The 24,597-nt window shown below is 36.4% G+C and overlaps 1 protein-coding gene across 1 annotated transcript in view; it reads right to left on the reverse strand.

Annotated features, from left to right (window-relative positions):
• Positions 1-74: 74 nt before the first annotated feature.
• The window catches only part of PDE8B (phosphodiesterase 8B), a 58,739-nt gene continuing 34,216 nt past the window's right edge, over positions 75-24,597 (reverse strand). The window contains exons 6-22 of the mRNA XM_088129810.1: positions 22,131-22,219; positions 20,910-20,988; positions 20,414-20,554; positions 19,935-20,023; positions 18,640-18,700; positions 18,297-18,348; positions 16,528-16,605; positions 15,679-15,755; positions 15,097-15,261; positions 14,389-14,434; positions 10,790-10,925; positions 9,141-9,339; positions 8,705-8,922; positions 6,839-6,974; positions 4,352-4,519; positions 3,518-3,647; positions 75-2,501 (exon numbers count right to left, since the gene is read on the reverse strand). Of these exons, the coding sequence (XP_087985936.1) occupies positions 2,380-2,501; positions 3,518-3,647; positions 4,352-4,519; positions 6,839-6,974; positions 8,705-8,922; positions 9,141-9,339; positions 10,790-10,925; positions 14,389-14,434; positions 15,097-15,261; positions 15,679-15,755; positions 16,528-16,605; positions 18,297-18,348; positions 18,640-18,700; positions 19,935-20,023; positions 20,414-20,554; positions 20,910-20,988; positions 22,131-22,219 (1,986 nt within the window). The 3' untranslated portion in view covers positions 75-2,379. The remainder of the gene's footprint in view (positions 2,502-3,517; positions 3,648-4,351; positions 4,520-6,838; positions 6,975-8,704; positions 8,923-9,140; positions 9,340-10,789; positions 10,926-14,388; positions 14,435-15,096; positions 15,262-15,678; positions 15,756-16,527; positions 16,606-18,296; positions 18,349-18,639; positions 18,701-19,934; positions 20,024-20,413; positions 20,555-20,909; positions 20,989-22,130; positions 22,220-24,597) is intronic.

The raw sequence follows: 24,597 nt of genomic DNA on the forward strand, positions 1-24,597 counted from the left end.
AGTTGGAGAAGGGAAGGAGGATTCTCCTGCTGGATCAAATCTGATCTAAATAAAATGGCAGCTAAGGCTATATGAATAAAAGTTAATTAAAATTTAATCAGATATAGGCTTTGATAGAAACATACTGTAATGGCAATGATGAATTCTGCAGTGAACACAACATTTTTAAACACAATGTAGCACTTTAATACACAGCAACCAAAGTTAGGTCCTATTACAATTTTAACAAAAATATAGCTTTTGTACATTTCTCAGCATGGGAATTATGAGGGTATAATACTATTTTACGTAACTTGATACAAAACATTGAAAAATGTTGGCACGTTCTGTAAGCTACAATCATTGTCATTTTTCAGTTACTTCACCTGTTTTATTTTCTCTGACTCTGTACAAAAGAGAACCAGAGTCCTTTTTGATGGGCAATATACTACTTTACATTATATGTCAATTTTTCAAGAGCCTCTTATAAAGCACAATATAAAATATTAGTTAAGTAGAATAATGTTTGAGTAATAGCCAAGTAAGTTGAAGATTGTCTAAGCTCATTAGCTTATTTAAAGAATACTTCTATTTTAATGAAAACCAGAAGTCATGGTATTGAAAAACAACAACTTCAGTTTGTTAGGAATAGCTCCTATGTGATCTCAATTTAAATCAATGGCAGTTGTTTAAAAGCACAGTTTTCATTCATTGTCCAGTGCAAGCCCCCTCACAGTCTTCCCTTATGATTAAAGTAAACGTAAAAATATTTGTGCTTTGGCGTCTAAGGTAAAAACTTCATACTTGAATGAGAAAATTACATTCAGTATATGAAACACAATTTCATTAGGGCTATATTATTTATTTTGTTTTAGTTTTTTTTTTAAGTACATCTTTTTAACGTTAGAGGTTTTTCTATTCAGCATATATGTGGTTTATGTTCTTAACAGTAAGATCTTCAGCGTAATTGCTATGGCTGCAATCCAGGACATCAAGGCACTGGGGTTTCTTACCCCTCATAGAGGGATGAGCATCCATTTCCCTTCTCCAAGAAAGAGGGTTGGAGGCCTTTGTATGGGTGTAGGTTCTGGAGATTTTCTATTAATATGGCTCATATATTACATAATATATAAACAGGATTTCTTTTATTTACGGCTTATGTGTATAAAGCATCTGTCACTTTCTGCTCATAAGATCTGTACCAGCCATCCCTATTCTAAGCATGTAGATGTAATCTGGAACTGTACAACATCATAGAGCATGACATACTGTTGCAGATGCAAAGGAATGTTTTAGGATGGGGTGCTAGTTGTTCATTTGACTACTTGTCTAGATTTTCATATATGGCTGATGTTACCTATAAAAAGGCAGAGAAAAGTATGGATTTGTTTAATTCGTATCATTAACTATAATTTTCTAAAAGATTAGTTTAACAAGCAAGACACATATAAGGATTTTTTGTGTATAGAAATCACAGTGTGCAGCAAGTCCTCACTGTAACAAAGGGCCAGTGATGGAGCTATCTCTGTGCATACAAACTTGCCCCTGATAATGAAATCTGCTCGGAAGCCTGCATAGGGAGGAGAGCTCTATGCACAGACAGGCTTGGATCATAGTAGTCATAAGTGTATAAATGAGAAAAGTCTGACAGATCAGCAATTATATTAAGAAAATATTTGCCATTCAATGAGTCAAGACATGAGTTTTTTGCTGTACTAATTGAAAGAAAGCAAGCAGATGGGTTCTTATAAGACTGACCAGCTGTCTAAAGGGGTTAGATCTCTGGCTCCCACTGCTATTGCAGGAGGAAACCAGAGATCTGTGGTGGATCCTGGGATTAGATACAATGGGAAATGAGTGTTTGGGTGAGACACTAGGGTGTCTGTGGGTGAAGGATTCAAGTGTGCACAACAACTTGAGTTGTTCTTGGGGTCAAAAAAAGTGACCTGTGTATAATGTAAAAGATACTTGCTACGAACAAAGCTTTTCTAAAATAAACTTTAAATTAAATATCGTACATAATTTTTTTTCAAAGAAGCTACTTTTTCATTGCTTGATATTCTTTTATGTGTATAAGTGATTTTGGCTCACTTAATAAACTATATATCATTTGACAAATTACAACAATTTTAGAAAACTACCCTTAAAAGGATCTGTTGTTCCACAAAAAACAGGATAGCTTTTATAAAGCATTTGTCTCTAAATTATCTCCTTTATAAAAAAAAAAAAAAAGCCCATAGTTTTATAGAATTTTGAACTATTTAAAATTGAGAAACAATACTTTTCTCCTCATTTCCCAGTTGGTTACTTCATTGTGAAGGAAATTCTACCCTTCTTGGGTCCATACCAGTATATGGTTCACAGTGTAAGTGGTAGGCTATGATCTTTCTCTTGTTCTCTTCAGCTTCCAAGATTATTCTCTGAAGGAAGACGAAGGCTCCGACACTTTGATTCATCTAATTTTTTCCAGTGTTTGTAGTTATTTGCTAGATGTTGCATCAGATCAGGTAGATGTGCAAATGCTGAGAGATAACGGGGAGGGGGGATTGGGGGGAAGCAATGCCATACTTATTTTAAAAAAGCATGAACAATTTCTGCAGTCTTTCAGCCTTTGTATTAGAATGACCAACTGTTCACTTTATGCAAAGAATCGTTTAATATGCTTAGCCAGCAGCACAACTATGTAACTTACCCTCTTATTCAAATTTTTTTTCCCCAAGTACAGCCTGCAACAGAATGTGGGATGTCATTTCCAGTTTAAAACTGAATAACGTTTTGCACATGTTCATTAACAGATTTGCTCCATCATGCATCTGACTTAGTCATTTTTAAAAGTACATGAAAATGTATATTTAAATATTTGTGAAATTTGGATAAGTAGGTAATTACATTCTGATTCATATAATTACATTCCAATTTATTTACGGAAGGTGCAAATCCACTGAGTTAATTTCAGAGTCCTCCAGTAATGAAACCTTGCTGTACATCCCAGCTTTTAACATTTTCCCCACTAACAATCATAGTCATTCTGTGGGCACTGAGCATGGCCAGTCCTCATGGAACTGGTTTTCATCATACCCCTATATTGTCTGGGATACCATGCAATTTTTCCTACTGATATCTCTTCCTTTTGTAGGTGGATGATTTCATTTTGCCTATACAATAAATAAATCAGTGTTTCTGCCAGATTTAAAAACAAACAGCTGTAAAATTAGGGTTTTGGTTAAATCCCATACAGCTGTCATTTAAAAATAATCTCTCTCCCTCCAGGCTAGCCTTTTAAAATAGTGTTAAAAATACTTTAGCACTAGTACTTTCAATTAGGAAGGCCACATAATCAGTGGGAACAGGTACCCCCCCCCCTTTCCCCAGTATCCTCTTGCCAAAATGATGGTGCCTGGCTAGGAAACATCCCGCAGAGTGTACAATAATGCAAGGATCAAGGATATTCTTAAATGCATAATCCCTGTGGGGCTATTTCTCAAAATAGTAAAAAATGCATTCTTCAAAAGTGAAAAGGAAAAATGGAAATTCTTACCATCCCAAGCATCAAACATGTCCATTATAAAGTAATCAATGAAGGATATCTGAGACTTAGGGATGCTGCAGGTGTTTCGATCAAATACGGGCATCACAACCGGTAGGCCCTGTTTCTTTTCTTCATCAGTCTGCAGGGGGAATTTTTCAACTTTACAACCAGGATGAAAATTACAAAAGTAAATTAAGTCCATTGTATAATCAATTATTGGGTTAAAGCTGATCTAGCAAAGAAAGCTTAAATGTATCAGTGAAAAAACAGAAACTTTTGCTGGCAATTGAAAATGTGATCCTAAATGAAAGTGGATCAGAAGGAATTATCTGCTACCCCACTTTTTATAAGGGGAAATAATTTGGGATTGGTAAATAATTTTCTGCTTTAACCAAAGTATCCTAAGATAAACAGAAGTTTTACAGATCATGTGCAAGAGAAGTAGCATTTCACTTCTTATTTAGGATTATTTTGCTGCTGCTTTTCTCATACACAATTTAGATCTCAGGAATAAGACCAGAATTCCTCTTCTCAGCCATTTAATATGGTGGGAAGCTGATGTTATGGCTCTGGCATTAGACACTGTCTCTTACAAGATGATTGAGAAGCAGATTGTCCATTTTAATATGATGTTAATCACACAGAGTCAAATATGTAAGTAGGGCAACTACACAAATGGAATAATTTTTTTTTAAATTGGGGAATGGGAAATAGTTGTTCACCAAAGTAAAAATGATTACATTAAACTTTTCATGTTAATTTGATTACTTCAGAAACATTAGCTTTTAGAATGATAAACTGAAATGTTTCTCTATCCATTGTCTAACAACAGTAAATTCATACCTGGGCAAAATATTCTTCAGAAATTCTCCCAGCCCATTCAATACACAATTCTAGGGGACGACATGGATTTGCAACATCTGCACATTTTATCATCATGCGCTTGATCAGTGTCTGGTTATCTGGAAAGTTCTTGAGACTGTTTGTATATTCACAATCACCACTCTCATTCTGGAAAATGGATATTCATAGTGTGGGTTGGCATTACTGCTCATAGTTAGTACATAACGTTATCATAACACTCTGTAAATATGCATTATAATTAAGAAAAACTACGCAGTGCTTGGTGGTTTTGGTGGGAATTCAGGAGTTAGATTTGAGCGAGTGAAGAAGTTACTTCCTTACTTAGACTTATCAGAAGGTACAATAATTTTTTAACTGAAATAATGTGCTACATCTATGGTTTTTCATTGCTTTGGGGTGTAGGTTGGTGGTTGGTTTGTTATTGTACAGTCCTCAGAAAACTGATTATTGGGTGGCCTAAGAATTCATTCTGATGAATTCAAGGTTGTTAGAAAAATATTGTAAACCTCAATTTTTAGTAATAGTGACAATGAATCAACCAAAACAGGGTTGATGAGGGGTTCCTTTTTAGATGTGTCTATCTTTGGTCAATGATTTATTTAAGTCCACTATACAAACACATTTGGGTCCAGTGTGTGTTGCTCCCCACATCTTAAAGTACTTTTAATAATAGAATATTAGCTGCAGACACTACGTTTATTATCTGAGTGAACCAATTGATTTTATGCATGCATTGGCTCACAAGTGTCAAATACCCGAGCAACTCTAGAAAAATAGAAATCCCACTTGAAACTAGGCTGTGCAAAGCTTCAAAATATACTGCACTTTGCTTTGGTGATACCTGAGCACAGCATCCCTTCAGAGCTTCACTGTGAGACAATGTGGCCCCCATACTAGTAACTGTGAAGTAAAGAGTGCAAGTAGCTTCGCTTCACCTTACTTTTAAGGCTTGGACTGGCAGTTCCTATATGCTGAAAAAAATTCTTCCACTGTTGAAACTGGTGACCAAGGCTTCAATTATATAAAATGCAAAGTATTTTTTCTAGGATTGAAAGCTATTCTCTTTTTCAAAAGAAACCAGTATGTTAGATTGCCCTTTAATATGGTTGCCAAGTCATTTATGAGTCTATGGTATAACACATAAGGTATTAGGAGGCAAAGTGTTGAACTAAATATCAGTTGAGCTTTGGTACAAGGATCACTTTGTGCCAGTTAGACTGACTTTGTTCAGGCATTCTTAATGAAGAAGAATAAATTGTGTAGAGAAAAGGGCAGTGTAAAGTTATGTTAAATTTATATTAAGAGGTTTTAGTGCAATCAGATGTTTTGCATGCAAAAAAGAGGTTCCACTCGTACTGTCCACAGGCAAAAATAAGAATCCTGCTAGTTGTTTCTAACCATTAGTGTAGCTATAAGTGACCCCAATATGAAAAATATACTTATTGTAAAAAGTATTTATTGCAAAGGTTTCTCTGACTCTTCATATATTTCTAGGAATCTTTCCACATAGGATATTTATATCAATACAGTTAAGTAAGTAAGTCTCCTAAGTCTGTAGGGATATAAAACTATTGTTTTACCTGGAAATCTAAGGTCTATTTATGCCTTTGTTACTATGTGAGAAAGGGTGCATATTTGAAAGAATACAGTGTTTGGGTTATTCTAAATGCAACATAAGACATATACTCACTGCTAAATACAAACAAGTACCAATCTTCAATTTAGGGTGCTTATATTTACATATTCAGTGATGGCACCATTCATAGAAGAGAAAGAGGATCAGCAGAATCAGAGAACACTAAGGTTTCCAAAACTAACAAACGTTAGAGTGAGCATTTTCAGTATTCAATGAATGCTACCTGACTGAATTTAAAATAAAAAACCAAAGGCTCAGGTTTTGTCTGGATTTTTCTTTGGGGGGGGGAATGGAATGGGGTGAAATGGTTGTAGACCAATTTAGAACCACTGCACATTGCAACATTTTCTTGCAACAGCTCATTTGCTAGACCAAAATGTAAACTCCTTATGCAGCAAGACCTCACTGAAAACTGTAAGACCCATGGCCAGTCAGAAAGAGATAAGAACTAGTTGGGTAAACCAATCTTCTGATTTATCCTGATTTACACTGATTAAGGCCATTTTGTATGATCTCATGTAGCATTCAAAAAGCCTTGAAACACTATTGCTAATAATTTCCAAATTACCCAGTCTTTCCATTTTGATAAAATCTTCAAATTACGAAGAAGAATGTATTACATTAATAATTCAAAATACAAACATTAAAACAGCATAAAAATAAAGAAGGATATACCCTGACAAAATTATGGGCACTTATAGTTTAAAATGAAATGCAAATCTCCCTTGTTCCCATTAGAATACTGCTATCATACGAATGAAAGATAGCCAAAGCTGAGAAAAGCCATCTGACTGAAACGCTTTGGCTTATCCACAAGCCCTGCTGCTTACGTTGGAGTTGCTTTCATCTGAGGACATCGGCTTGATGATGCTGTTCACAAACTTGTTCACGTGCTCAAAGTGCTTTGTCATTTCTGTTGCCAAGACCATGTCAATGATTGCTTGGCGAAGAGTTCGATAATGATTTCTGGAAAGGGAAAGAGCAATCTGAATATATATTGGCAGGATTGATTTCTTTCCTGATTTCCCATTTACTGCGGACAACATTGGCGAATGCATTTTTGACTACACAGGTACTTCCTTGCAGTGCAGCAAATTATGTGTTACTAATACATCCACCCATTTTGACTGCACCACAACTGGGCTTTAGCTTTTGAGGCCCATGCAAGCAGGTGTGGCCAAAGTCAGCAGGCATTTGAAGTGGTCAGAGACTCAAGAGTAGTCATCCTTTGGGCTGGGAGTTAATTCTGAGAGCATATTTTGGCGTGCGCTCATAAAATGGCTGCTGCTGTAAGAGTAAAGCCTGTTCAGTGACAAAATTACTACTTTGGTGAATGTGACCAATCACAAAACATCTACCATATTTATCGGTGTATGACATGCACTTTTTTCCTCAAAATTTGGGGCTGAAATCCTAGCTGCGTGTTATACGCCGATACTCAAGCAGCGGGGCTGGGAGAGTGGAGCCTTCATTTGAGCCAGGGCTGTAACTGGGGCAGCTCTGGAGGTGAGCGGCGGGCGAGTGAGCAAAAACCGGCGCTCTCCAGTGCTCACGGGAGCGTGGTTTTCGCTCGTGCGAGATGGGGAGCGCCAGTTTTCACTCCTGCAAGCGCTGGGGAGCACCGGTTTTCTGTTGCGTGGGCAAGCACTGGGGAGCGCCAGTTTTTGCTTGCTCACCCACCGTTCACCTCCTGTGGAGGTCAGGGGCTCGCGCGAGCGATGGGGAGCACCAGTTTTCTTCCTTCAAAGAGGTGCTTTTTCTTTCATATTACATATTTACCTTATAAGTGGTATAAATATTAATAAACAAAAAGTTCAGAGCTCCCTTTATTTTGCTTCCAAGTCATTTATTTTAAAGTTTTTTTACTCAAACTTCCTTCTTAAAATTAAGGTGCGTGTTATACACCTGTGCGTGTTATAGGCCGATAAATACTGTAATTATTAAAAGGTATAGAGGTATGGCTGTTTCATTCCATTCCTTTTCCCAGTTTATCTTTGTCTTCCTTTTATGGGCAAGTAGGCTCCTTTCTTAGTTGTGGTACTTAGTACTTAGTTGCGGTCACTATTTGATTTTATCCTAAATCTGTCTTGTAAAATACCAGTTGCCCATTTATTTATGTTCTGTGTACTTCATAATTTTATTTTTAATAAAGTTTATATCCCATTGGATTATAAATGTTGTTTACATCACTATTCTGTTAATTTACATTACATATTGTTAATTTATACAATACTGGATTCAGTATTTGTATTTCTTTGGCTATTATGATGTTGGTATTTGGTCTTATTTAAGTTGCTTAACGAAGCAAAAATAAATTCCCCACATTAGTTTTCTGGAACCCACACTATTATGTTCCCTATGTTAAAATAATAAATTATATATCTTTCCACAGTAGAAAGAAATATATTTTCATACTAACAGATCAATTTGCAACATATTTAGTGCATCTGCAAACACATATCTCCAAAATGAAAAGAATTCTGACATTCACATGAGATATAAACGTGAATTTCTTTTGGAATCACGTGCAATCAAATATTTCAGATTTCGATATTCTTGTGAATTGATATTCATGAATTTCAGCACTTTGCTATATTATATATACCAAAACATTAGAGAAGACTAATTTCACACACTACACCCAGATAGATAACTATTCCCAGGCTCGGATCAAAGAGAAGTTAGAAGAACCTAACCTGTTGAGATTTTTAAAAATGTTGCACTTGTTGTCTTTTGCTGTCAGCTGGAAGGCCAGAGCTGTGTGATGGCTTTCTAAGACAGCAGTGTCATTGTAGAGAACAGCCAGTTCGCTGCTTGCATTGCACAAAAAAGAGTTGGTCCGTCCTGGGTGATCTACATCATGAACTGTTGCCGCTATTAATGCAGCCACTTGGTCTAAATGATCAAGGCTTCCCTAGAAGGAAAAATTAAGTCTTTATCAGTTAACACCTGTCAGTCATCAATAGATCTGCATCCATATTTGGATGAATTTAGGCAATATACATTTAACCTAAACCTAGCTTCCTGTAGTTTTGAAATCACTGCTTCTTGACTGATCTTCCTTCTTTCTTGTAAAATGATTGTGTAAATAACACTTGAACGTGGATACATAATTATCAGCACAGGCCATACCTTAACTCTTTCTTTCACCAGAAAAAATGCTGTAGCGTGCAAGACATCTGCTGCGTGAGTGGAGTTATGGTAGGAATTGGAAGAGTGGTAGTTGGCTTCAATCACTTGGAACCATGCTCGCAGTGTGGCTTCTGAACAGTTTAAGAATTCACAGATGCCAAAACGGGAAAAAATTTTCAAACCCAAGTAAACCAATGGCCTGGAACATAACAAGAGAGGAACCAAGAAACAAGATGATGCACTATCGAACTTCCTATGTTTATAGGCTTTGGTTACTCATAGTTTAACTTTATTAGATAAATTATATCACTGCTCTTGCTTTATCATAAGCAAAGGTACAAGTCCCATCTCCCCAAAGATTACCAATTAAATGTTAGCTGAAAGAAATTAGAAAAGGGGGACTAAAGGAAGGAAATGAAGGTCCAAACTACACATTATCTGAAATGTATCTTTGATGTTGTCCAATTCTTTTTCACATGCACAGAAGTTATCACCCCAGCTGCAGGCACCAGTAACAGTTTTCATTCTGTTAGTTAACATCTGGCAGGAAAGGAGTCTTTGCAATGTCAGATGAAAGGATTAGAAAAACAGGTGCCATATTAGCAACATACATTATTGCAACTGAGGGTACCCAAAATTCATGTTTAATTAAATGTGGCTTAAAGAGGGAAGGGTAATAATGAAACTCTTAAATACTCTGTAGCTTAGTCTCAGTTGGGAGTGAGGAAATACAACAACATCTTCATGGAATGAGAAGATTTTGAGGTAAAATCTAGCAGAAAAAAAAGATGTAATTCTGTATAGAAGTCCTTGTAGGAAGTTCCATCCACAAAAGTCACAAGTGATAGAAATGTGATATCATATCTAGGTTTAATCTATAGATTTCAAAGAAACCGTGAATTTTTATGGGAATAGATTTAAAGAATCCACCAAAACAAATTCATCACAGCAACATTTAACAGTCTGCTTAGCAGTTAGTCTATCCTTTTTTTATCAAAAATCCCTTTAAAAGTGTTTATGACGAATATGAAATGTTTATTATGAATCTTCTTGAAACTTACATATGAAATGGAGTAGTCATATTAAAAAAAACTTTACACTATAAAAATTTATATTAAAAAGTCTGGATCTGGGAAACTAACAAAGACAGCATTAATGAAATTTACTTTTAAGCAAATTATTTATGTGGAAATATACAATATCAGCACAGTATTTTAGGGAAAGTTTCATTTAAAAAAACCCTCTGTATTTAGGAAAGCTGTGAATGACAATAAATACTATTCTGTACCACCATAAAGTACTGTCAGCCCCGAATACCATGCTGTTAGCCAGACAGTAAAACATATTTGATTAAGACTGATACATACATTTCCAGAAAACAACAACAAAATGATCAGATGGAATTAAAAAGGATATTTTAGCATATTTAGAATTTACAAACCACTTGCATCTTCACCCAGAAGCACAGAAAGAAGAAACATCTTTGACAGGTCTTACTCTGTGGATATTCATAATCCTGCCAGTGCTAGGTAACACCGCCAAGCCAATCATAAATAAGCCATACAAACTTCATTTATGGCAAAGCTTGTTCATCGATTGCGTGCAACTTTTATTTTTATCCATCTAATGAACACAGACATAAGGCTTGCCTTTTATTTGTAACAGCTTCCAATTCAAAAATGTTGAAGTCCCAGCTCTCTTCATTATCCAGTAAGTGTGCAATGCAGGGTGGAGCATCACTGATGGTAATTGGCACTGAAAGGTGATTGTGGCTCTGGTTCATATCTGTACAAATGGGGAACAGACAGGCTATGATTCTGTAAACATGGATTCACTTGAAGAACCCTTAATAAAAAGAGAGTCTCAAGGCTGAAAGAGAGATGCCAGCATGGAGCAGCCCCGCTCCTGTGGAAAGACATGCAAGACATAGATATAAAATGGGGCTGCTGGAAAGGAGTGCCTTACCTTCTTATATTTTGTATGCTCAATGTTGTATTGTCTGAGCCACTTGCTGATGTTTGATCAGCTGAAAGGAAGGTACTCTGAAAAAGAGGCTGAGGCGACATATGTTCTAGGCTTGGAGAGACTTCTGCACTGACCTTACCTAACCCTGTTTGCCCTCCTTTCTACTCCTACTTACAAAGTGGTTGAGGCCCATCTGTGTTGAACACATTAATGCTATCACATCTAGAGGTAATCTCAAAAGTTAGATTGTGAACTTGGATGCCTGAGAACTTTTCAACATGTGGGTATATAAAATCCGTGCCCTGTCTGATGCATTTTCAGTGCTGATGATTCTGGTCCCAGTGCTACTTTAGCAAAGGTCGACAAGGTGCAGGTAACTCATAATTCTGGAAGAGGGGGTCTAAGGCCATCAGAAGATGCAAAGAGTCTGTTTAATGAAGCCCATGTGCACCTCACGATGCAAACAGATATAGTATCTAGAGGAATATTCAGTCAGCTTTGTACACACAGGTAGTGACTTCAGTATATACACTGCTCCCTTACTGGATTGAAGCCGGCAGTAGATTCTACTTCATGGAAATATATGTAATAGAGAATCTGCTGCTAAGGTTCAGGGCTCTGAGACAGGTGCCTTCAGTGTCTTCTACATTCCTGGATGTTTTATTCTTCCCCTTCCTAGTTTTATATGCCCTCCCCAGTTCTCTTTCTCTTCTGCCTTTCTGCTCCTTCCTGCCCCCAAGCAAGAGCATTATTCTCTGTCCTTTCTCAGTGGATAATTTTGATCTTTAATGCATGTACCAGGAATTTGGTTTCTCCTCTCTACGCAATCTGCATTTCAGTCTTTATTCCTGCCCATCATTTTTTCCTGCTTTCTATGCATGTTAACAGGAGTGTCAGGAGTGGGAGGGCAAAAAAGTCAAGATAGCAGCCACACACACACAATCAAAGCCCCACTCCTTTTTCTTTTTTTTGGCGGGTGGGGGAAAAATGGCAGACTGACGCGCCTCTGTAAACAGTGAAGACAACACTGTGGCAAAGACCGGCGGCTGGGCTTTAAGCCCCAGTCAACAGCACCTCTCCAGATAAGGAGAGGCTGGGAGATTTCCCACTTCTGCTCAGAAAGGCTGCTCCTCATGAGGAGACTCACAAGATCTGAAGAGGTTCTGCAGGCTTCTCATGAGTCTGAGCATCAGAGGCTGCGGAAAAGACAGCAAGTTCACAGCTGCAGTGGAGCCTGCAAAAGGACATTGGGTTTGCAAAAGCCCCCACTTTCTTAAACACATTTGGAAGACAATTATTTCAAAGTTAAAGAGAGATCTTTGATGTAGCAGAGCAATCAGGCCACCCCAGTGAGTGCTCCTTCATCCCAGATTAAAGATAATCTTTAACAATTTAAAGGATTTAAAATTAATTAAAGGCAAAAAGCTTGCTTAAAGTTTAAATTATGAAAGTTTAAAATGGACTAAGGGGACAGTTGAATTTGGATTTACTGATTTTAAAGTATTTTTAAAACAAGTAAACAATATCTATCTATCTATCTATCTATCTATCTATCTATCTATCTATCTATCTGAGTTTTATTTGGACTAATTGTGGACAACGATTGGACAGCTTTGCAAAACAAAAGATAAGGCAAAGTTGCTAAAGACCATCTGACTACAGAGCTACAGTGTTCTGAATGGGACTAAAGAATGATTTAGAGAAAGGGGGGGGAAGTCCCTCTTTTATTTTTATTTCCCCTTTCTGGATTGAAATGGCTGTTATTAGAAAAGTAGTGAAACTTACAGAAATGACAGGAAAAGGTATTATAATCACTTGAGACATTCCAAAGGATCTTTGAGGAATTGGGAAAGAATGTTATAGCTACAATTATGGCATCAATAACTGCCTATGTGAATGCATCATTTAAAAGAGATCTGAAAGAAGAGATAAAAGAAAAGATGAAAGAAGAATCTTCAGGACAACTGAGTGGAGAGGCGAAACAAATTAAAGTCAAGGTGGAAATTTTTGAAAATAAAATAGAAACAATAAACAGAGAGGAAGTACAAATATTAAGTCAAGAGATGAAAACTGATGCAGATAATGGATTACTACTGGATTTACAAGAGAAAGAATCCTGTTTGAGATCAAGAGTACTTAAAGAACAACTTGGTGAAAATAATGAGAGGGCTGTTGAAGCCTTAAACATTTTTTTAAGATGGGAGGAAGAAGTTATGGATGGAGATCAGGTTCTACAACAACCTATTAATGTCAAGTTAAGGATTAATAATGCCAGAATACTACATTAGAGAAAGGAATACAAAATTGACTTGTCTGATCAAGGATAAGACAGTAAGTCTATTTGCAAAATGCTGGAAAAACTTTATGAACTTTTTGCTGAAAATGGATAGAACTGAGTTAATGATTTTTGGATTTACTGATTGAAACGGGTTGGATATGGAAAGAAGTGATGTATGTAATGTAGTTTCAAAGGGGGAGGGGTGATATTAAGTCTGTAACTGCTGTAAAAAAGATTGGAAGTCACTTCTTTAAATATCTTTTTCTTTCTTTTTTTTTCTTTTTCTTTTTTCTTTTTTCTACTTTCTGCACTTTCTATTTTTTCTTTCTATTTTTCTTCTCTTTATTTTTCTTTTTTCTCTTAATCTTATTTTGTATTACCTTTTATTTTTGTTAAAATTTTAATAGTTTTTCTTTTTAAAAAAAGACCCACTCCTTTTTTATGTGCATTATGTAAAACACCCAACACATGTAAAAAAGTGGCAGAGGTCTGAATGCACAGTCACAACCATCAATTTGATTTTTTTCACCCCTACCTGCACATGCTCTTCACATTGCTAATAATACTGCCATCTTTTTAATGAATTCTTCTATAAGAAAAGTTCTTGCACTGCTAAAACAGACAGTAAAACTAGATGAATTTATACTGATTTGACGAGCCTTACAAATAAATCCAGAAGTTTGAATTGTCTTGTCTATGGCTTCTGATTAAATGGTCCAAGGATTATTTCTTGTATTACAGCAAAAACATTCTTTATGTTTTCATAAAAGCTTAATGAATATTTTCTGTCTACTGTACTACAAGACGTTTTGGGAGATAGGAAGGGATAAACATATCTTTCCAAATGCTGTGTGAAAACCTATTACATCTAAACTCTTCACACACCAAATTCAATAGATAGTTAGATAGGAAGGGTTTTGTATTCCTGATTTTTCAGTAAAAGCAACTTTTCTGTAATATTGGCAGTGAATGAACAGACAAAAAGAGTTTAACATGGAAACTTACTTTTAGAAAATACATACTCATTTCCTGACAGTTTTTTCAAGCCATCCTGAAATAAGGAAAAAAGAAAAGCTACAACACAGCATTCCACATACCAAGGGAAAAAAGAGGAAATTACAGTCCAATAAATATTATAGTTAAACAGCAAGATAAGGATATTGCTAATAGATACTCTATGCAATATAAATGTTATTTTTAAAATGATCAGAAAACTGTCTATATGTCTATATAAATTTTCAACATAACCTGCAAAAAGTGGTAACTGAAAATGCAGTGCAACCTGAATCCTATCCAATATTTAGTGAGCATTATTTTATTTCTTCAAGAGCTGGCACAGAAGGTACTGATTTTTCAATTAAAAAATGACAAAGTAACAACTAATTTCTTCTAGCACACTTTCCAGCATTCATAAAAGTAAGATGTGGGTTTACCAAATTTTCATCACAAATCTCAGCTCATGGATTTCATGAAAGGCTATTCTTATGAGTAATCAGAAGACATCTCTCATGACATTCTATTCTCCTTAGGGCTGATAATCTAACACTGTTTCCTCCTGCAATTACTATGGCCACTTGTAACTACTTCTTATTATGTCTTCAGTGGAGGAGAACAGCAAAAGGACCCTTTGTGTGACCTGTTCATGTGACCCTGGATTCCAGCCACCAATTGTACTAGTGAAACTAATGATGTAATTTATGTCTCTTTACTCACAGTCATCAGACCTCCAACAAGATCACTAGTATGAGGGTCATCATCTTTGGTTCCTAATTGTGGAGAATAAAGTTCTGTTGTTCGTAAGATTTCCAACACTCTATCCAAGGCCTCTGCTACAGTCACAGGGCTATTCTCTTGAGCTGAATTGATTATATTAATAACCTGTAAGATTATAAATAAAAAAGAAATAGCAAAGCCATTGTTGCTTTCCATCCATTGTATTTTTAAAATCTGTATGAAATATTGAGTGATCATGTAAAACAGTTGTCAACTGAATAAAGGAGTTGGCTTTTAAAATGGTTAACTAATTATTCAATCAATTAAATTAAAATATAATTGCATATTATGAAAATTCACTGTAACTGACTTTGGGAGATATTTGAAAAAAGTGCAAAACAACCAACAATACATACAATAGAAACTCTTATTTATAGTAAATACCATCCTTGCTATTCGGATACACCATCTGTATGTGACATAAACTGATATTTCAATAGGCATGTATAAGAATAGATGTGCTCATTTTTTGAAAAGGATTGTTGATGTATAAAATGACATCAGAAAGTCTTTGTCTCATACCTTTGTAATTGGAGCTTCTATTGTCATGGAATGGATTCTTGCTATAGATGAATATCGATGATTCTGTAAACTTGGTGCTGTATTAAACAGAAAAAAATTGGGCTCTTTAAAAAAGATAATTTTAAAAAAGCTACTTTCTTATACATTACATTATTTTAAATTAGGTGGGTCCAAATACTAAGATATGTTCTAATGTTTATATTACATATACAGGTAGTCCTCACTTACTGACTGCTCGTTCAGTAACCATTCAAAGTTACGACAGTGCTGAAAAAGGAGATTTAGGACCAGTCCTTGAAGTTGTGGCTGTTGCAGCATTCCTGTGGTCATGTGATCACAATTTGGTTGCTTGGCAACTGGCACACATTTACGACGGTCACAGCGTCCCATGGTCATGTGATCACCATTTGCGACCTTCACTGCCAGCTTCCAACAAGCAGAGTCAATGGGGAAGCTGGCAGGAAGTCACAAGTCATGGTCATGTGATGTCTCAGTCAATGACCAGGGGTGATTCACTTAACAACCACAGCCAGAACTGACAAACTGACATCATACGTTGGGCACAGTCACATGACATTTCATTTTATAACTGTGTTGCTTAGCAACAGAGTTGCCGGTCCCAATTGCAGTCAGTAAATGAGAACTACCTATATGATTAAAGAGTAAGAAATTACCTATTTTTCCATTTGTTCAAACTCATCCTGTCTCTTCTTGCTATTCAATAGCCCAGAGGGTTGGAAACAGGTTATAATAAAATATTAGATCAAATGCCATTTACTTAAATCATCAGTTGCTATTCCTTTTAACACAGAGCTGTGAATAATGTCTTCTGCATATTTCATTTCTTACCATCACTGCTTCGAGAAGTTATTGATTTAACATCAATGGATTCTTTCCTTCTGTTCTTGCATCTGAAGGAGTGAGAGTCTATAAATATTAAAGGAAGGTATTTCAAAAGGGGTAGAATTTATTTTCACAGCCAAATTTTGCTCCCGTATTAAAAGACTGACTTTTAACTTGTCTCTCAAATACAGAACAGAAATTAAAAATGAACACTTCCACAACTAGATGAGAAAGGATAACACAAAACAAAGAAACCAACTTCTTTAATTTCCCAGTTTCAAAGCCAATTTTTACTATTGCCTTACTATATGCTAAACTTGATTTGATTTAAAGATCATGTGCTGCTAAAACTAAAAAAAACTACAAGAGGAGTAACTGGGAATGCATTAAGCCCATGAGTTTGTACATGTATTATTTTATAAGTATCTTCTCCAAAGGAATGGCATTTAGCCACAATATGCATGTATGTATGTATTTATTCATACCATTTATATAGCCACCCCATTTCACACAAGTGACTGAGCATCTTACAGGATTAAAAACAACCCCCCCCCAAACATAACCTCCTTGACTCCAATAAACAATTAATTATTAAACATCCACACGAGCAGAGCTCATCTCTACCCTGGCCCAAATGCCTGGGGGATCAGCCAGGTTTCAATGTCTTGCGAAAGGCTAAAAGATTCGGGCCATCCAAATCTCCGAGGGATGGTGTTCCACAGAGCAGGTGCAGCCACTGAGAAGGCATGACTCCAGGGTCCAATGAGATGACATTGTTTAATAGGAGGGACCCAGAGCATGCCCTCTGTACTAGAACTGGTGGGGCAGGCAGAAACAATAGGGGAAAGGCGGTCCTGCAAGTAGTCTGGCCCTATGCCATACAACCATAATCTATGCCCTTCTCTTAATGTCAATCTCTTAATGCCATATTCTTCAATCTTCTTTCAATATTACTGTATTTTTCCGACTATAAGACGATACTTTTTTCTAAAATCCTTACCCTAAAAATTGAAGGGTGTCTTATTCAAGGAAGTCAGCCGAGAATCGCGCGGTTGCAAAACTGCCCATACTTTGTTTCTGCAGAGAGGCTTCCTCCTATTGCTAGCCTCCAATCATGAGTGAAATAGCTTGTCTCCCAAACAGACTTCCTCCAATCATGAGCCTGATGTAACTGACGTCAGCTAATGCTGAACAAACCAATTAGAGGAAGTCTGTTTGCAGGGACAAGCTATCTGCAGTTTCACTCGTGCTTGAATGTAATCAGTTATGCAAAAGAAAGAGCATGGAAATAGAGCTGCAGAGAGATGGTTTGGACCTCCTCCCACCGAGTGCATCAGGTAAATGTTAACTAATTACTAAATAAAAATGTGTTCTGCACTATCTTTAAAATATCGATTTCTTAATTTTGGGTTGGAAAAGTGGGGGTCGTCTTGTACATGGGGGCATCTTATTGTTGGAAAAATACGGTATATCCCAAATTATTTTTAACACCATATTCTTCCACTTTATTGCATATTATGATAATTATATTTTTCAATTTTTCAAACATGGATGGACTGAAAAGACTGATTAGCTTGAGGGTCTTTTCATACATCAAGAGTAATAGCTCATAATTTGCTATGTGAAGAGTTTAAACTGCTTCCAGATTTCACAGACAGAATTTCCACTCCAGGATCAACTGCATCCGCGTGAGTGCCATAATATATGAAGCATCCTTCAGCCTGATAGTAAGACTAGTTCTGATTCTTCAAATAATAGAAAGATCATTTTCTAACCTGACTGAAACTGGTTTCCTGCACACTTTTCATCATGATGTGTCCTGTAGGTCTTGTGTTATATGAAAAAAGAAACACAAAAGAGACATAAAAACTTCTGACCTAATGGCCAGATAAAGACCTGCCATAACATACCAAGCTTGGTTAGTATTAACTTTGTTTAGTTTTTTTTAATGGCTTAGCAAGACATCTCCATCCTTGCCCACAGTGTATCATAAGGTTAATTTAGTAACCAGTTTAAATGTACTGTATGAACTCAGCCAATTGATGTAATTTAAGACTTTGGAAACAGCTAGTTGTTAATAAGAAGATGGCAAACAATTGTACAAAGCAAAAATCATACCTGTTTGTTGCTATCATTGCTGCAACACAGTTTTTTGATAGACACAAAATGTCGAATTTTTCTATGAATATAAAAAAATCCACTATTATTAAATGCAATATTTATTGGTGATTAATTAGTTGCCTTCTTTTATAAAGCAAAAAAATCTAGATCCAATTAGTTTATTTCAATGCTATATCTATTACTAATGGCAGTTATTGAGGTCATCCTATAAAATACTCATAAATTATAATTGGCACAGGTTAATATTGGTGTGGGATAAATGATTTTAACAAAACTCTGTGTAACTCTGTGCAACTGTGTAACTCTGTGCAACTGAGACTTCCAACATCTCAGTGTATGAGATAAATGATATTTAATTTGTGTAAAGTTTGTAACATGCCTGAGATAATCAAATCCTTAACTTCCACCCAACTGCTATTTTAACAAAAGGCATTGGACATTCCAGTCATGGAATTCCTTTGCATTGTCAAGTTTAATCTTTTGTAAATTCACAGATGAGCAGAGACTAGAATTCACAGTGATCACATTTCACCATAGTACTGGGAATTTTAAGTATTTTCAGGCCAGTATTCTTGTCATTCTTTTTGCTTTTTTTTCTCAGAAATTTTTGTTCTTATATACTAACTACATCCTCCTATATATTCAATGCTATTTGCCAAAACTGGATGGAAATGAGTGAGGCTTGAGATTTAATTTTGCAGTTAATGGATTTTGAGGTAAAGAAAGAGCAACATTTAATTGTTTTCTACAGGAAATAAGAAGACAAAATTAACAAGCTACATCATGGATGGCAATATTTGTTAGCTGGGTTCTCTTGCAACTTAGTCTGTCAGCCTTTTGAAGAGCCACAGGAGGCCACCTAGCAAGAGGTGAAGCAGAAGGAGCAGGGTTAAATAGTTTCAGCCCCTTTGGGAGATGGGTTATAAGGGTGGAGAGGGTGGTAGGAGCCCCCTATAAGTAAACTGTTCTGATTTCCACTTTAAATGAGTGAGTGAATGAGTGAGTGAGTGAATGAATGAATGAATGAATGAATGAATGAATGAATGAATGAATATTACCCAGATTTAGTTATTTTTGTCAACTTAAGAATGCTAGGAGGCAGAAAGGACATCCTGGGGTTCCAAATACAACTTACAGGACATGTGTTACCTATCCCTGAGCTGGGTTTAAAAAATGAGAAAGCGTGTCAACTGAGCCAGATTCTAGGGGCAACCTTATCACCTATAAATGTGATAAAGAAATAAACCTGGTACACGTCACTTGTTAATGCACTTTTTCATTAACACACTTACCCTCCTTGGCCTGTCACAGGTGTTATCTTCACATGCTGTTGGATACTATCACCTGATTTCCTTCTTGCGTAATAAACTCCTTGCCATTCCTAAACAATTCAGGTGAAACCAACAGTCAAGGACATACCCAATCTGCCTTATTAAAAATAATAAAGACTGCTGCAGTCTTTCCCTATGTGGGATCCTCCAAGTTGCCATCCAGTCAGGTAGCTTTCTGATGCTTTCATGCAGCATGCCATACTCACATATTGTACCGTACAGAGAACCATAGAGATATAAGGGGCCATTGACCACACTGAGTCCAACCTTGTGATCTGAGTAGGAATCCAAGTTAAAGCATCCATGGCAAATCACTGTCCAAGCTCTGCCTAACCCTCTCCAGTAAAGACGAATCCATATCACAGTGATTTTTCCTATTCCTATTGTAATCAATTAATCCCATTAAAGAATGCAAAAAGCAAAGAGTACTTATCACCTACTTTTCCCCTTTTGATGCATGTGTTGATTGTATCCAACAGGTCTGCATGGTTTTTGTCACTTTTTGGAAGCTCTGTAAGCTCCTTCCCTATTAACTCTCCTTTCTGATAGCCCATCATCTGTTCAAAGGCTGGGTTAACATACTGTAAAAAAATAAAAATAAAAATGAGCAAGTACTGTAGTTACAAAGCAACTTTTGTAAAACTTACAAAGCAAATTTTGATAAATTTCATATCCTGTTTGCACATTCCCAGCAACTACTTAAGTAGGAAGGCTACCTACTCTATGTATTCGTTCGGTGCAAATGCACCAATAGAAAATGGTTCAAAAATAAGATACAAAAGCTCCATATGCTACCTCCCCATACAAATAATAAATACACCGAATACATACCTATATGTATATACTACAGGCACAAGTGGTGATTCTTTCCTTTAATAGTTTAAAGGGACATTGATAAATACATTTTCCAAGGAAAGTTCTGCTTTTTTTCCATACCTGAATGACATGATCTTCACTAGTTATTTCTATAGCTTCATGACAGTGTTCTAGTGCAGTGAATACTGAATTACAAGCCCTGTAAGTAATCAATAAGTAGAGACTGTTATAATCTATGACTGAACAATTCAGAATGCTATAACTGCTTGGTTCCTAGGCAGATTCATGGAAATACTGTATGTCACCTTCCTGTAAAAATATACTTCTTTTTAGAAGATATTAGTTTATTATTAAACTATGCAACATTAATGTCAACGTATGAATGATATACTATACATTACTATTGTAGTAATATAGAGAGATCCTACTTCCAAAATAAAATTACAACTGCTACGTATTTGAGGGGAGGAAAGAAATCTGAAGGACATGGACTCAACACAATTTTTCAGGATGTTTCCTCAGACATGTTAAATATGCATGGATCTATTTATTTATGTCACTGTTTGCATCTTGCATGAGGATGGAGATCCAGTCTACCTTCCCCAACAGATGCAACTCAACACAAAGTAGCACTTTGTGGGGAAAATGTTCTGACTAGGAAAGTTTAGGGTTCCACATAGTAAAGCAGGAGGAAGCAGCCCACAACCCACAAGTTGCAGGTAACCTAAGCCTCTTTATGTGTCCTCCTGAAGTTGTTCTACCAACATTTGGTGTTGATCACAGAGGCAAATCTTTCTATTACTTTCCAAACAAAACAGATTTAAAAAGATATGCAAACTTCTGGATAGGCTTAACACACCAAAAACAAAAAGATAAAGCCATAACAAAACTCAAGCCATCTAAGGGCATAAAAAAAGCTTTCCCAACCATTCTCTGCAACATTAATGTAGTGTCTTTGGAGTTGTTGGTCATTTTTAAAAGGTAGTTCTGGCCATTAAGGAATTGGCTGATCTGGAGATAAAGAGTGCATTGGCATGGAAGTACCATAATATAGATGAGTCTGAGAGACTCTTGGATGCAGAGAAAATTCTTAATGCAAAATCTATCTCATATGTTATTCCTGAAAGACAATGAATTAGATACGTGAGCTTAAAATTTTTTCAACTATGTTTACTTGGGTGATGAGAAACCTATAATTCAAGATCAGAAAAGCTATTTTTGATACATAAATAGCCAGCATCAGTGATACAAACACCTGAACAGAGTTATCTCAGTATAATACTAGGAGTCTGCTCCTTGCACTAACCCAGGAGATAAATGGTAACAGATATGCTTACATACCGTAGTTTGAACTGTGATCGCACCTCCCCATGTTCTATTTGAATCAGTTCATTGTAACAAGCAATGATGCTGCTATTCTCCAAAAATCTCTGGCAGGGGAAAAAACCCAGAAAGTAGATGTTACTGGTTATATTAATTTACTTCTACAATAATTAATCTACTGATGGGTTAACCAATGAATACTTTTAGCTTGCAAAACCCCAAATTGGAGGGAATACAACTCTGGAATACAAACAAGATAGAGAAAGCGTGTAGAGCAGTGTTTCTCAACCTTGGCAGCTTGAAGATGTGTGGACTTCAGCTCCCAGAATTCCCCAGCCAGCATTTTTAATCTTTTAATTTAAAGTATTTTTTAAAACGGTGGAGCAAGAAGTGTGGAAGCATCATGTTGTCTATCCTGTGCTCTAATAAGGGAGGCCAGGAACCTGATACTATCTAATTTTATTGATTTTACAACTCTTAGAATTACAATCTGTCACACTGGCTTGCAATTCTGGAAGTAATGTTTCCATTTAGGTAAGATGGTTACCAGATTGGGAAAGCTAGACTTCTCTCAGTATAGTACAAAATACTAATAAACATCTTCAAGGAAATAATAATTACCAAGGGAGAACAAACTGTCTTTGCTATATTAGAAACTTGAATAACTATAAGTTATTGCATGTACCCATCTTCTTTATTTATAAAATAATAAGCTGCCAGTGTAAGGTGTATGTATATGTGTATGTATGTGTGCCTCCAAGTCAGTGCTGATTCCTGGTGACTTCCTGGGCTAGTCCCTGCAGTTTTCTTGGCAAGATTTTGGAAGTGGTTTGCCATTGCTTGCTTCCTAGGGCTGAGAGAGAGTGACTGGCCCAAAGTCACCCAACTGGCTTTGTGCCTAAGGCAGGACTAGAACTCATGCTCTCCTGGCTTCTAGCCTGGTGCCTTAACCACTACACCAACCTGGTTGTAAGGTACAGTAAGTGTATAACAGTTTAATTAGGAAAAACCCAGTGAGGCATTTCCTAACAGAAATTAGTAATTTGCACATAACAAGGATGTTTACTAATACAGAATATCTGTCCAACAACTCAATTGATAGGAAACTTCAAATAAGCACTCTTTTGATTAACACATGAAATAATAAAAAAAGCTGTGTTGCAAATCTCAGGCGTAGAGTAATGCATGAAAACTACAGTTTTAAGAGACTTCAAACATCATTGACATTCCTGAGTAGCAACAGGGAATAAAGACAAAACAAATAAATAAATAAATCATAGCCAAAATAATTATGGTTTCCAAGATTCCATTTTGTGCCCATTGATGATAATGGATTTTTGCCAGTGGAACTGCTAGTTGTAGTAATATACAACTGAAAAAAGAAGGCCTCTTTTAAGAGGACACGCGACTTTGATGGCAATCTCAATGGATGCCTCTTTTTGATGTTACTTACCCTAAATAAGAACAAACAGTCCCGAGGTCAACCTACAAACCTTTGAAGAAATTTCAAAGGCATACTGTGAAAGAAATATAACATTAAAAGCATGCCACATGTTCTTCTTTCTTTTTTGTCTTGGAAAAATATCAATGTTCATGTCATAACTGTAGCCTCCTCCAAACTACTCTATATAATACGCACGTACAAATGACAGTTGCACCTCAGGAACAGTATTGTTTGAAAGTAAGCAACATCATCATTAATAGAAATCACTTTTATGTGGATATGCTTTGAACCTGTTGGACTGGCAACAAGTACTCATGCCTTTGTTACATCACAGTTTGGTCTAGTGGTTAAGGCTCCAGGCTAGAAACCAGGAGACTGTGAGTCCTAGTCCCACCTTAGGCATGAAAGCCAGCTGGGTGACTTTGGGCCAGTCCCTCTCTCTCAGCCCAGTTCACCTCACAGAGTTGTTGTGGGGAAAATAGGAGGAGGAAGGAGTATTAGGTATGTTCGCCACCGTGAGTTATTTATGAATATAATAAAGGCAGGATAAATAATCTAAAACAAAACAAAAACACCAAAACATCACAACTGGACTACTGTAATGTGCTCTTGGTAAAGACACTCTTAAAATATGTCTGGAAGGTTGGCAGCTGAAAAATATGGCAGTTAGGCTACTAACTATGTCTAATTCTGGGCCATGCCCATGATGAAAACTCTGCACTGGCTGCAAGTTGTTTTCCAAGCACAATTTCAGGATTTGTGTTAACCTTGAATGTCCAGTACAGCTCGCAATGTAATTATCTGAAGGACTATTTCTCATAGCCTGGATGCTAAAATCTTCAGGAGGTGCATTTTAAAATAAGGTAATGCTTTCAGTGGCCTAATTGTCAAGTACACTTGAAAGGTTATACTTCAGCTGATGAGAACGGGCAAGGTTTTATTAGGTCAAAGAAAGGAGACATTGCAGCAGAAACTGGAACTGGAAACAACTTTCCACAAGAAAAATAATCAAAAAGAAAAGGAAGCCCAACAACCTGAAGT

Source organism: Python bivittatus, unplaced genomic scaffold, assembly GCF_059951505.1.
Source record: "Python bivittatus isolate LINGU-HERP-01145 unplaced genomic scaffold, Pbiv_v1 ctg000850_np1212, whole genome shotgun sequence".
In the NCBI taxonomy this organism is placed as follows: domain Eukaryota; kingdom Metazoa; phylum Chordata; class Lepidosauria; order Squamata; family Pythonidae; genus Python; species Python bivittatus.